Source organism: Alexandromys fortis, unplaced genomic scaffold, assembly GCF_014885135.2.
Source record: "Alexandromys fortis isolate MF-2015 unplaced genomic scaffold, M_Fortis_MF-2015_v1.1 scaffold_7, whole genome shotgun sequence".
NCBI classification, from domain to species: domain Eukaryota; kingdom Metazoa; phylum Chordata; class Mammalia; order Rodentia; family Cricetidae; genus Alexandromys; species Alexandromys fortis.
In genome coordinates this window covers 20,560,804-20,573,763 of record NW_026067920.1, presented here as the reverse complement: position 1 = coordinate 20,573,763, position 12,960 = coordinate 20,560,804, and the positions used below count along the sequence as shown (strand labels likewise).

Below are 12,960 nucleotides of genomic sequence, written 5' to 3'. Positions count from 1 at the left end.
GCCTTTGGACCCACGCTGCCACTGACCTAATTCTGGGTAGAAAAATGGAAAAGATCCCTAGTCAAAGAGAGGGGGTGAAGAGGCTGGAGAGATGGTTCAGTAGTTAAGAGCACTGACTCCTCTTCCAGAGGACCCGGGTTCAATTCCCAGTACCCACATGGCAGCTCACAACTGTCTGAAGATCCAGTTGCAGGGGATCTGACACCTTCACACCAGTACACATAAAATAAAGTTAAATAAAACCATAAAAAAAAAGACAAAAAAAAAGAGAGAGAGAGAGGGGATGAAGCAAATGCTGAGATGCTTAGGCGATCAGACACAGCCCTCCCGAGGAAGGGGTGAGACACGTGGGCCTGGTCTCTTCCCAGCATTTGGAAAAAAAACTTCCAAAATCCCAGAGGCTGAGTGCAAAGTGTTCTGTCATCCAGAGAGGAATGAGTCACGCAGAACCCGTGAATCGTCTAGTCTTCCAAATGCTGCAGTTCTATTTACATTTAGTGTTATTTTACATGGGTACCCCGTCTCTTTCCCTCACCTTCGTCCTCCTTCCCATACCAAAAACACCAGCTGAAAAACCCACTCCTTCTTTCCCTGCCCAGCTTGCTGTGGTAGGAGGTGGTGGCAGCAGATAGCCAGGTGTCCATAAAGGTGGCTGGGAGGGCGAGCCAATANCCCCCCGAGTCAGTCCTCCTCCTTGGCAGCCTGCTGATGACTGGGTCTTATGGGCTTGCATGCATCCAGGGAGGCCTGAGGCCTGAAACCATTTGCAGAGGTGCACATTAGGTCTGCAGAACGGAAGGCCACTAGGCAAGTCTCTGGGCTTTGGCTGGGGTGATGCAGTTTCAAAGTAGCACTGGGCTGGCAAAGAGGCGAAGACAGTCACTAAAAAGCACCATGCAGGAGCCACAGCACACTTCCGGGGCCCAGATGGGGAAACTCAAAAATGACCAGCGGTCTGGGGCCCTGTGTGTTGACCTTTCTCTGTCGCTGCACTGCACAGAATGGTTTTGTGACTGTTGTACTTGTCTGCTTTTGAGGCTGGGCAGACAAGATCGATTTTCTTTCTTTTGGCAGGCAGGAGGGTTTTTTTGGAAGCTACCCAATAGGCAACCATAGCTGCCGAAGGAACATGGCGAGCATGAGTCGGAGGTAGTTATTATCCGGGGCTCACAAAGAGGGAAACTACGTGGGTTGGCTTTTGCACCGAGCCACAAGTGATCAGTCCCGAGGATTCCCAGATGAGTGTGGCTGCGGAGCCAGACGCACCTGATATGGCTTTAAAGTCGTCCTGTCAGAGGGCCAGGTGGCTCACAGGAACCGGAAACCTGGCAGCAGCTCTCGAGCACAGGCAGGTGAGGAGCCAAAGTCCTGGCGGAACATTCACTTACCGGCTTGTCCCGGGGATTCGTGCAGGAGGACCATCTCGAATTTCCAGCCATTCATGTTGGCCCCTCTGAGCCAGACAGGCCCAGACAGGACGAAAGGAACATTTTATTTCACTCAATCCCTTTGTTGGTGACCATCTTCCACCTGGGTAGGTTAGCCAGCTTGGCCTTTTCCTTGTTGGTGGTGGTGGTGCGAGAGGCAAACCAACTGCTAAGCAAGCACTGTATTCATCGAGCCACAGTCCCCCCTCCCAAGGCAGCTCTGTGCCCGTGTCAGTTCCTCAGGATGTTTAGTCGCTAGAAGAAGTGGCAGACGGTAGAAGAAAGGGTAGGGTGCGGAATGTTGCTGCTCAGAGACAGGGAGGACAGGGCAGGGGTGCTGCTGAACTCTCTCCCTTAAGGATCCCAAGAGATGGGGAACAGATCCAACTGTTGGCTGGCTCGGAAATATCCTGGGTAGCTGTCACCAGGCACGGATATCTAAGCTGGGCAGGCTTACATCTAGAAAAGAAGCTGCCAGCACCCATTTGGAAAGCGAAGGCTGCTCACCGCATTTGCCTGGTCTGATGACCAAGGTTGAGCCACGTGGATCCCTATGCAATGGAAAAACACCAACGAAGGGCCAGCAGGAAGATAGCAGCCCTGTCCTCAAGCCCCGGAAGTCACACGGCTCCCCGGGGCTACTGTGAGGCGTGAACTAGATGCAGGCTTTAGACAGCTGCTGGGTGCTGGGCCAGAGCTCAGTGATTGATACAAGAAGGAACTTAGAACAAAGAGATACAAAGGGTCTCTGATGAAAATAAGAAGGGAATACAAAATAACCCAAGCCAGAAGAGATGGAGCGGCTCTGTACTTGGAAGAGCCTGGCTGGAATCCTAGCACCTGGGAGATGGACACGGGAGGATTAGAGGCTCAAGCCCATTCTTGGCTACGCTACATGAGGAGTTCAAGGCTAGCCTGAGCTACAAGTGACCCTGTCTCCTACAAGAAACAAAATGAAGGCGGAGGAGGCTGTGCTGGGGAGGTAGAGCGCCTGCCAATAAGAGGCCTTGGGGGAGGGACATAGCGGGTCGGGTCGTGGGGACAGGTGGATTTCTAAAGCTCATTGGCTAAGGGATAAGTTCCAGGTTCAATGAGAGAACTTATCTGAAAAAAAGGTGGAGAGAAATTGACCCCTCTTTTAAAATTCTGGTCCTACACACACACACACACACACACACACACACACACCATGAAAAAAAAAAAAAAGAAAAAGGCTAGAAATAGCCACAAAATAGTCTGTTGACTGGAAGAGGACAAACACCTTTTGTTCTCAATATTTTTTTTTTTTTGGTTTTTCTCGAGACAGGGTTTCTCTGTCGCTTCGGAGCCTGTCCTGGAGCTCCTGTAGACCAGGCTGGTCTCGAACTCACAAAGATCCGCCTGCCTCTGCCTCCCGAGTGCTGGGATTAAAGGCGTGCGCCACCACCACCTGGCTCTCAATACTTTATTTTCCTAAAAGTTATTGTAGGTTCTGTGTAGCTACACATAGCTATTTTCAAATTCAATTTTTTAAATCGTATGTGTATGGGTGTTTTGCTCGCATGTAAGACATCACATGCACGCATTGCCCAAGGAGTCCAGAAGAGGTCATCAGATCCCCGGAACTGGAGTTACAGCCCAGGGAGAGCTACCATGAGAGTACTGGGATTTAAACCTGGATCTTTTGGAGAGCAGTTAGCATTCTCTACTGCTGGGCAATCACTCCAGCCCCAAAGGTCCTTACAATTCTGTTTTTGTTTCATTTCTCTTAGACAAAGTCTCACTATGGAGCCCTGCCTGGCCTGGAACTCTGCATTTAGAAGACCAGGAGAAGCCAGGCGCACGCCTTTAATCCCAGCACTCGGGAGGCAGAGGCAGGTGGATCTCTGTGAGTTCAAGGCCAGCCTGGTCTACAAGAGCTAGTTCCAGGACAGGACAGGAACCAAAAACTACAGAGAAACCTTGTCTCGAAAATCAAAAAAAAAAAAAAAGACCAGGAGAGACTCAAAAAGACCAATCTGCCTCTCCCTCCAGAGAGGTGGGACCACCATGCCCAGCTTTCCCTGGCTATACCTATTAATACAACTACATTAGAAATTAAAACTGGCTGGCCATGGTCTACATAGTGAGCACCAGACTGGCCAAGGCTGCATAGTGAGACTGTCTCAAAAAAGACTAAGAAATGAAAACAAAACCAACCAAACAAAAAAATCCCTTAAAACTCCCAAGCAAGAGAACTGCCCTAAACTTCCAAAACCCAAGCCAACAATAATAAAAAAGAAATCTTTAAAAAAAAATAATAACAGCCAGCGGTGGTGGTGCATGCTTTAATCTCAATACTCAGGAGACAGACGCAGGCCAGCCTCAGAGATCCACCTGCTTCTGCCTCCTGAGAGATGGGATTAAGGTGTGTGCCACCATGCCCAACTATGAAAAGATTTTTATTTTGCAAATCTTTTAAAATGGAAGACAGCTGAATTCTTCTAACTGCTTATGAATTCAATCTGTTGTGTTTTTTTTTTTTAAATATCTATCTTTTTTATGTGTGTCCCCAAGTGTGTATGTATGGACACCCATGTTCATACAATGCTAGTGGAGGCCAGAAGAGGGCAGCCGATACCCTAGAACTGGAGCTCACTGTGAACCACCAGGAAGTGCCAGGAGCCCAATCTGGATCCTCAGCAAGCAGGAAGTGTTTTTAGCTGATAAGCATCTCTCCAGCCCCTGTGGTGTTATTTTGATGGCTTATTTGGAGAAAATCTGACCTTAGACTGATCTGTTATGGGAAAGATAAGGGGATTTGTGTGTGTGTGCGCGCGCATGCGTGATGTTTTAATTTCTTTTTGTTTTTCTTTTTAGACAGAGTTTCACTATGTAGGATGGGCTGCCCTCGGACTCATAGAGATTTACCTGTCTTTTGGGTGCTGGGATTAAAAGTGTGTGCCGCTCAGTCTGGCTAGTAAGAGGATTTCAGTAACCTTGAAGTCTTGTGGCTAGTTCTTTGCTACTATCCTAAAACTCACAGTGACTCTGAGAACATTATTTTGTCACATCAGATTTGTGTCCTCTGATCTTTGGCACACATGTAAATATAGATGCATACTTTGACCACTTGGCAGAAAATAGTACAATGAATGACACAGCTACTGTGAGAGTTTACCCACTTCATTTTTATTATTTTATAACACACACACACACACACACACACACACACACACACACCTCTGCTACCCCTCATCCTAGTGGTGCTGGGGAGTGAAATCACACGAATGTTCATCTACCACTGAGCTATACACCCCTGTCCCCCTTTTTTTAAATCTAGGCTTTCATCTAGCCCAGGCTCGGCTCCAGTGACCTTGAACTTCTGATCCTTCAGCCTCTGCCCTGGAACAAAGAGATCACAGCAAGGATGACCCTACATCTGCAGAGACACCATCATGCCCCAGTAAAACCTCAGTTTTTCCTGTTGTTCACCTGACCCTCCCCCTTGCCCCACCCCTGTCAAGCTACCCAGGAAGCCTTGCAAGAATATGCAAAGTGACAGCAACTCTGTAACCAACGATGAGGTCATGAGCAGATGGCCAGGAGAATGCTCACTGACTGATTCTCCATTACTCAAGAGGAAAATCTACTGGGCAGCTGTCATGCATATTTTTCAAAACTCAGATATGTTTGAGCAGCCTGAATTTAACCAGGAATTGTTAGATTCACTTTACAATTTTTTAAAAAACAATTAAGAATCCACCTCCCACCCAATTCAGGGTATAACAGCCCAGGCTGTCCTGGAACTCGATCTGTAGACCAGGCTGGCCTCTAACTCAGAGATCAACCTGCCTCTGCTTCCCAAGGGCTAGGCGTGCACCACCACCATCTGTCAAAAAAATTATTTTTTTTGAGACAAGTCTCACTCTATGTAGTGAGACCTCCAACTGGCTGGCCTCAGACTCACAGAAATCTACCTGCTTCTGCCTCCCAAGTGTTGGGATTAAAGGCGGGTGCCACCATGTCCGGCATGTATGAATAGTATGAGCCGTCACCACTCTGTTTTGTGCAAGGAAACGTACCCAGTTCCTCATGCAGACTAGCCAATCTCTGCCCAAGCTAAGCCCCTAACCACTGAAGCTTTCCTGCACTTGGCCCTCCCTTTATTAGTTCCTATAACTCTGGATCAGAGAACCGAGGAGAAGAAAACACTTTAGAAATCACTCATGACATCCACAGTCAGGAATAAAGCATTCATTGTTCCTGGAGGAAAGGGGTGAGCAGGGTTAAAGACAACCCAACCATTAAATAGATTAGCACCACTGCAGGGCAACCTGGCAGTCTGCACTGAGGCCATAGGAGGGGTGTCTTGAAGGCAAACCACACCCTCTGGAGGTTCCATCCTGTGGATATCCCAGTCCTCTGAAAGGCAGAAAGAATAAGCTGAAGAGGTTCTTTGAGCCTCAAGAGCAGTTGCCTGGGAAGGCGTTTCCCCAGTGTTGGCACACAAAAGCTGTGGTCTGGGGGTGGGGGTACAGGGGTGCTCCATTCTAAGTTGGCCGCAAAGCTTGGCAGTGTCATCCATTGGTATTGGTTTGCAAGACATGGAAGATGCAGGATTGAGAAGCCACTGAGAGCAAGCTGAGGCCAGACTGTGTGGCAGGGTTGGGACCCTTCATTTCAAGAATCTGGCTTTGCCTAAACACACGCAGGCTGGGTTGGAGCTGTAGGAGCCCAGAATGTAGAAGGCCCGGGGTTTGACCTCCAGAACTGCCACCAGGAAAACAAAGGTCACCCACCCACCCAGTGTGGGACAGATAACCATCTCATTCCACCCTTCAGAGCTCAGAAGGCCTGCAGTAAAAATGACTGTAGCCAAGGGAGACTCTACAAGCTCTGGTATCCATTTACAAGACTGCTTGCTTTCCACGACAAAACCCAACTGGGCTGCAGGTCCCTTACACAGGGCTCCATAGCCTGTGCTCTTCTCTTTGGAAGCGATCTAATTTTCAGGATGAATTTCCATGATTCAGGGGGAAACAGTTGTGACCTCACTGGCAGAAGAGCATCAGGGAGGACCCCAGAGTCCACAGAAATGTTCAGGCAGGCAGTGCCCTGAAGACACCACGCCCTGACGTTGTGCAAGTACTTTTTGAGCTGGGACCAGCTCTCTCCACGGAACGGCTCTGACAGGGACCACTGGCTTCTTCCATGTTGCACATTCTGGCTGTCCAGAATCCAGCCAGCCCTGTTACCTCTGCTGGCAGCAGCTGTATACATCTGCGGGCAGCAGCTGGCTGTTAGGCTATTTGGAAGCGTCAGCGAGGAAGTGCAACCAAAGGGAGAATTGCCGTTAGAAGAAGAAATACCGAGTAAGTCGCCGCTAGACTAACAAAATGTCTGCCCCATGCTGCAGCCTCCTGTGCCTTGAGCAGGGCACCTTCTCCAGTGGGTGATCTTTCCTCAAGACCCAGAACAAACAAGGAACCAAGGAAGTAATTTGCCTCCTGTGGCTCACATTACGGAACCACCTTCCAGCGCAGGGGTACTGTCAAGGCCAGACTTCAAATGGGTACTGCCTCTCCTCACCTGACCCTTTCCACAACCAGGCGAATTTGTTTTCTTTGGACAGCCGGCCACTCCTCCAGCCTGTCCACGTGGAATGGACAGAGCAGAAAGGGGAAACGAAGCAGAGAGAATAACCCTAGGAAACGGTGATCTGTTCCAGGTTTGCAGGGGTTGCAAAGCATCTTGGGACGAGCTGATTAGGATCAGTTGTGTCTCTAATCACAAACTCCACCTGTGAGAAGGCGCCTGCTAGCCTGCATGCCCCCTTTCTGGCTTCCTGGAAAGATGGTCTTTGAATACTTTAGCTCAGGTTGGCTGGAACTCACTATATAGCCCAGGCTGACATTGAACTCAAAGCAGTTCACCTGTCTCAGGCTTTTTTGTTTGTTTCTTCAAGAGAAGAGTGAGCGGTCATGTGGTTGGGTGCTGGGAACTGAAGCTGGGTTTTCTGCAAAAGCAGCAAGCACTCTTAACCCCAGTGGTTTTTGTTTGTTTGTTTTCATGATCTTTGCCTCAACCCTTTGTCTCAAGTTAAGGTTCAATAATTCTCAATCATTTTAAAGGTAAATGTTTTTGCATCACTGAATAAATGCAACAGACGTGGTGGTGGTGGGGGGGGGCGCAGAAAAGATGCTGGGTTACAAAGGTGGCTCAGAGGCTGGGTGCCTTTCCAGTGGCTGCAGTTCAGTTCCCAGCACCAGTGTTGGTTAGCACCCACACTGGATGGCTTGCAACCACTTGTAACTCTGGCTCCGGGGATCCGATACCCTCTTCTGGCCTCCAGGGACACATGCATACATTTATACCAATATATAAATTCAAAAACAAAACCAAACAACATCAACAAAAAATCCCTTCAAGCATAAATATAAAACTTCAAAAAATATTAAGGTGGTGTGTTTTGCGGTATAAGACTTGTGGCTTAACTTCCTTGACAGAGCAACTCTGTAGATTAGAACCCTACTTCTGGTAGGATTTTATCCCCCTTAGCAAGGGGAAAAGGAAGAGTGAGTTGCTGAATTGGGGTCCTGTGATATTCCTACCAGAGGAAACTGAGAAGGGTAGTTATCTGCTGAGGACCACTGAGGACCACTGGCTAGTGATGGGAGAATGACCAAACAGCATCTTTTCTGCATAGGCCTTCTTCATGTGACTTGAGCATGAATGCTTCATTTTACAGAGACTAAAAATGAGACTCATAGCCAGTCTAGTTCCTGGTATCTGGTCCGTGTGCCATTCCTGAGGCAATTTGAGCAGTGGCCTAGTTAGTCCCAGCTCACTTTTGAAGCAGGGATGGACCCAGAAGCTTGGGACAAGGTCCTTTAAGAACTTGGGGTTTGTCACTAGACAGCCTGACCAGGCCCTGCCTTGTGACTTTAGGGGTCACCTTAGCTCCCATTCTTAGCTTTGGTGTCTTAGCTGTAAAATGCCAGGATGGTGAAGGTCAAGTGAGGTCTTACGATGTCCCCTCTCACACCAGCTCTCGGGGAGGGGGCACAGAGTCCCCCATTACCTAACCTTTAGCACCCATCTTGTATTTGACCTCTGCCAGGGGCTTAGAAAAGTGCCCCCCACTTCTGGGGAACATCAGAACAAGGATGGGAAGTCTGCACACTTCTTTACTGTTCTAGGGAGAAGTCATTTTCTTTACAACCCTCAAACATCTATTTTATATTCTCCTGGGGATTGCCACTGTAGCTCTGTGGCACCCAAGAGATCCATTTGGAAAGTGGGCCAAGAGCAGACTTGGAACCAAGTCTTTGGAGAACTGTCTCCTGACCCCATGCCCCCTGTCGGGGCTTTAGCAAGGATGTGTAGGAAACAGAGAAAGTACAGCCCTCTCTCTGACGAGTACTTGCAGGGAAGACAGGAGGGGAGGGAAGGGCATTCTTCCTGTGGATGGAGGGGACACACAACCAGAGGCAGGAAGGACAAACAGATCCACACCCTCGTGTGCTGCCAAAGAAACCTCAGCCCATCCCGCGCGAGGACTCCAGTCAGACAAATACCCACAGCGAACGGTCTCATAGGATGTGTTTATATTTACATGGTACATTTGAAAGCAATGGCTACATTGGTCATACATATTTAGAAACCATAAAAAAGTTAAGAACTAAAATGTACATCATACACTTGTATATATATATATGTATGTATATTTTTACAGAGGTAAAAAGGCTTATAAAAATCAATACAACAGGGGTTTTAGTATACAGGTGAATGAATTAGGCTTCAGGCACTTTAATTTGTTAATGAGAGCAAATAGCTTGGGTGGGGGGGGAGGGGGAGTCAGGGAAACTTCTGAACAGGAAACCTTTTGGCTAAGTTTTGTTACCACAGATATAAAAATAAAATCTGAATAATCTCTCTCACGCGATTGACACCAGCATGGCAAAGCTGACTGGGAAAGCACTCCGCACCGTTCAGCTGCAGTGTGAACCGCACCGTTCAGCTGCAGTGTGAACCGCACCGTTCAGCTGCAGTGTGAACCGCACCGTTCAGCTGCAGTGTGAACCGCAACTGAACATATTCACATCGGCGTCCCCACGGCTGTCTTTGTGCCCTTAACCGCTGCCTCCACAAACCAAAAAACGGTGCACGGAGTAAGATCTGCTAGCGTAACTCTCAAGAAGGGGGGAAATGAGGGGGGGGGGGGAATGCCAAAGGCAACCAACGTGAAGCAACTGGGATCTGGGTTCTTAGTGAAATAAATAGGGCACTTGAACTGAGGTCTGAGGAAAGAGATTAGTGTTGTGCTTTGCAGATAGGTGCCTTGGAGAAAGGGCCCGAGACAGTTTCTCCACAGCACTGGAGGCTGGTTGGAGGCAGTCTAGGTCTCCTGGCCTGGAGACCCCTCCATCGACAAGGATGGTAAGTAGCTCTCTGCACCTTCTGTACAACAGATAGTCCCAACCAGTCATCCCAGCAAAGAAAACCATCTACCAACTAATTCAGAAGCACGCCAATGAGCTAATTGACAATCCGTCTACAGAAACAAGACAGGCTGTCGAGGCCAGCGGAAGAACACACTGCCGCAACGGTAAGCGTGGCTAGCGTTTTCCCAGTATGACCAACACACTGGAAAAAAGTCCTTTTCCTTGAAGACTGATATCCTGTGTGCAATAAAGGGAGAGGGAAGAAGTAGAAGGGACTGGGCCTGCCTTCCGCTGGTGATCACCATGGAAAGATCTTGGCGGGAAGAACAGTCAGTGGCAATGAGCATGTCCCTTATGGTCCCCACAAAGTTCTGATTGTACTAGGCTAGGTATAGGTAACCACTTTCACTTTTCTTTTTTCTTCAAGATTTGGCTATTCCTTGCAACATATATATATATTAAAAAATGTTCCTTTTCCTCCTCTAGCAAATTAGAAGCCTTTTATGTGGCTCAGCGACAGGTAGAATCGGTTGGTGATCTACCCTTATCTGTGCACCCCAAGCGGCAAGTGTGGGTGAGGAGCTGCAGGAGAAAAGAAGACACTTAGGCATCGGAAGGGTTTTTACATATGGCCTTGTTTTTTCCTAAGTATAAATGAATCGAGCCCCAAATTAAAACCAAAACGTTAAGCCTAAAACAAAAATGCAAGGCACCACAAATTTTATGGTACTTAAAGTTCCCCCTTAATAATATAAAACAGTTGCAGGGGGCGGGGAGTGGCTATAATTTTATCTACCACAACTTCTAGTGTTTTTCAACCGGAACTTGATCGCAGAACACTGGTTTGTGTTTGAATAAATGTATTTGGTTTGCGAAACAATGAAGAAAATTTATTTCATTGATGTGTTATTCTAATATTGCTAAGGTTTTTAGAAGTGGTAATATAATTCTAAAAAAAGTTCTATTTTAGGGGTAAACTGGGCAGGCTCATAAAAACCCAAAATCCCCTTTCTAACCCTGGTCTAAGAGGATGCAATGCAATTTGAGGAATTTTTCCTGATTCTCACAAGTTAATCTGAAGTTAAGGCTCAATTCTCAAGTCATTTTAAAGGTAACTGCTTTGCATGAGTGAATGAATTCAACAGGTGGGGGAGGGGCAGAAGATGACGATGGTCGAAAGACAGAAACCGCAGTAGCTTCGGGCATTTGGCTTTCCGAGTTAAAGCCCTATTATTGTTTAGTTACTCTGCTCACCTCCCGAAGTGACAACACACTGCAGGTTACACCACTTACGGTAGGGTCTCACCATTCGGTCACTTCTCCGACGAACCTGTGCTTGTTAGCGACAGGCAAACCGGATCGCAGAGGAAAAAAAAATCAACTCTAAACCCCTCCGAATCTACGTTTCTACTGCAGGTTCCTTAGAACTGGAAGAGGTGGGGAGGCAGGACCGGAAATCAACACGTGGATAAGACGGCGCGATCACAGGCTGATAACACACAAGTCTATGCAGAAGGCTCCTCTTCTCAGAACATTGCGAGTGAACGAATGGGTTATGTGGCTGACACAGGAGTGGTAGATTCCCCAGGTTTGGAATGATGTTGTTAGGGACCAGGAAAGCCTGGGGAGAAGATGTGGGGTGGGGTATGCAAGAGACAAGTTCCCTGTGGCTGTGGCGGTAAGAGGGGGAAACCGAGTCACACAGCGGCTTTGTGCTTCCCGCCGCAGCACCTGCACATCACCCCACAGTGATAACAGGCCCGAAGGGGAAGGTAACAGCACATACAGGGGGCCAGGAAGGACAAGGCAATTAATGCCAACCACCGGAGGCAAAAGTTCTCGTCGCTAGTGTCGCACGAGCAAGGGTCCGTGTAGTCTCCCTCGGGGTCCGACATACAGTGGTAGAGCATGCTGTCCGCGCACCACATACAGCTCACTCGGCGGATACAAGTTCTCACGGCATCGGGCGCATCCTGGCAGTGGCCCCTCCGGTTCTCCTCGTGGTTGAACATGTCCCTGCAATACACACACCGGGAGCGCTCGCCATCCTCCTTGCGCCGCCGGGACTTGCCCCTGGCTGGCTGCGTCTTGATAACGCTGCTACCACGGCCTTTAGGATCCTCGCCGAAGCCAAAGTCTGTGGAGTCCACATAGGGATAATTGTAGTCGTGTTTGGACACCTCGCCCTTGGCAAAGCGCACATAGGAGTCCGCATCCTCTGCGTCCAGGAATTTGTTGCGCACTGGCGCATGCCGGTAATCCTCATAGCCGCTGGTCATCCAGATCCTCTCTCTAGGATTGATGCGCACAATCTCCTCATCGTCCTCTGGGAAGGTGACCTGGGGGTAGGACCTCGGCAGCCGCTGTCCAGGGAAAAACCAGATACTGTTACAGCCGGAGGCTCCACAGTCTGCCGTCAGAGAAAGATCTACCGGCCCTTCCTTCCTTCAAGGATTCGGAGAAGAGCTGACAACCTTTTACGGACAGCTTGTCACCCACTCCCAGATGATCCTCAATTATGAGCAGAGCCCCGAAATTCTGCGGTTTTCGTTGGAAGGTTTGCCCACCCTAAGAGCAGTTTGAGCTCAGTTGTTGAATTCTTGCCTAACAAGTAGGAAGTCCTGAAGTTAAGCAGTTCTCAACATCCCATAGACCAGGTGCCAAGACCACCCCTTTAACCCCGGCAGGAGATCAGTACATTCAAGGACTTCCTCTGCAACACAGTGAGTTCTCTGCTAGCTTGGGCTAAGGAGTCTGGCTCATAAAGGAGTACAGTTGGGCGAGTCCAGCATTCCCATGTAGAGGAAAAAGAGGCCCTGCCTTACAAACCTCACTTCCTGTCCCTCAGGTCAGCTGAGCTCAGGGTACCCTGTGCTGAGCGGACCTCGAACAGAGTACAACAGTTCCGTACATTTTTATACAGTGTGCCAGATGCTTATTTATTTAGAGATGGGCTCTTTTTTTTTTTTTTTTCCTTTTCTTTTGATACAGAGTTTCTCTGTCCTGGAACTCACTTTGTAGACCAGGCTAGCCTTGAACTCACAGAGATCTGTTTCCTTCTGCTGGAGATTAAAGGTTTGAGCCACTACTCCCTGGGGTGGGGGTGGGGAGGAAAAAAGAAAGTACAA

General features: G+C 48.5%; 1 protein-coding gene across 1 annotated transcript in view; it reads right to left on the bottom strand.

Moving 5' to 3' along the window:
- Window positions 1–8,973: 8,973 nt before the first annotated feature.
- Spred2 (sprouty related EVH1 domain containing 2) overlaps window positions 8,974–12,960 on the bottom strand; it is a 105,979-nt gene continuing 101,992 nt past the window's right edge. Inside the window, exon 6 of the mRNA XM_050140980.1 lies at window positions 8,974–12,195. Within this exon, the coding sequence (XP_049996937.1) occupies window positions 11,530–12,195 (666 nt within the window). The 3' untranslated portion in view covers window positions 8,974–11,529. The remainder of the gene's footprint in view (window positions 12,196–12,960) is intronic.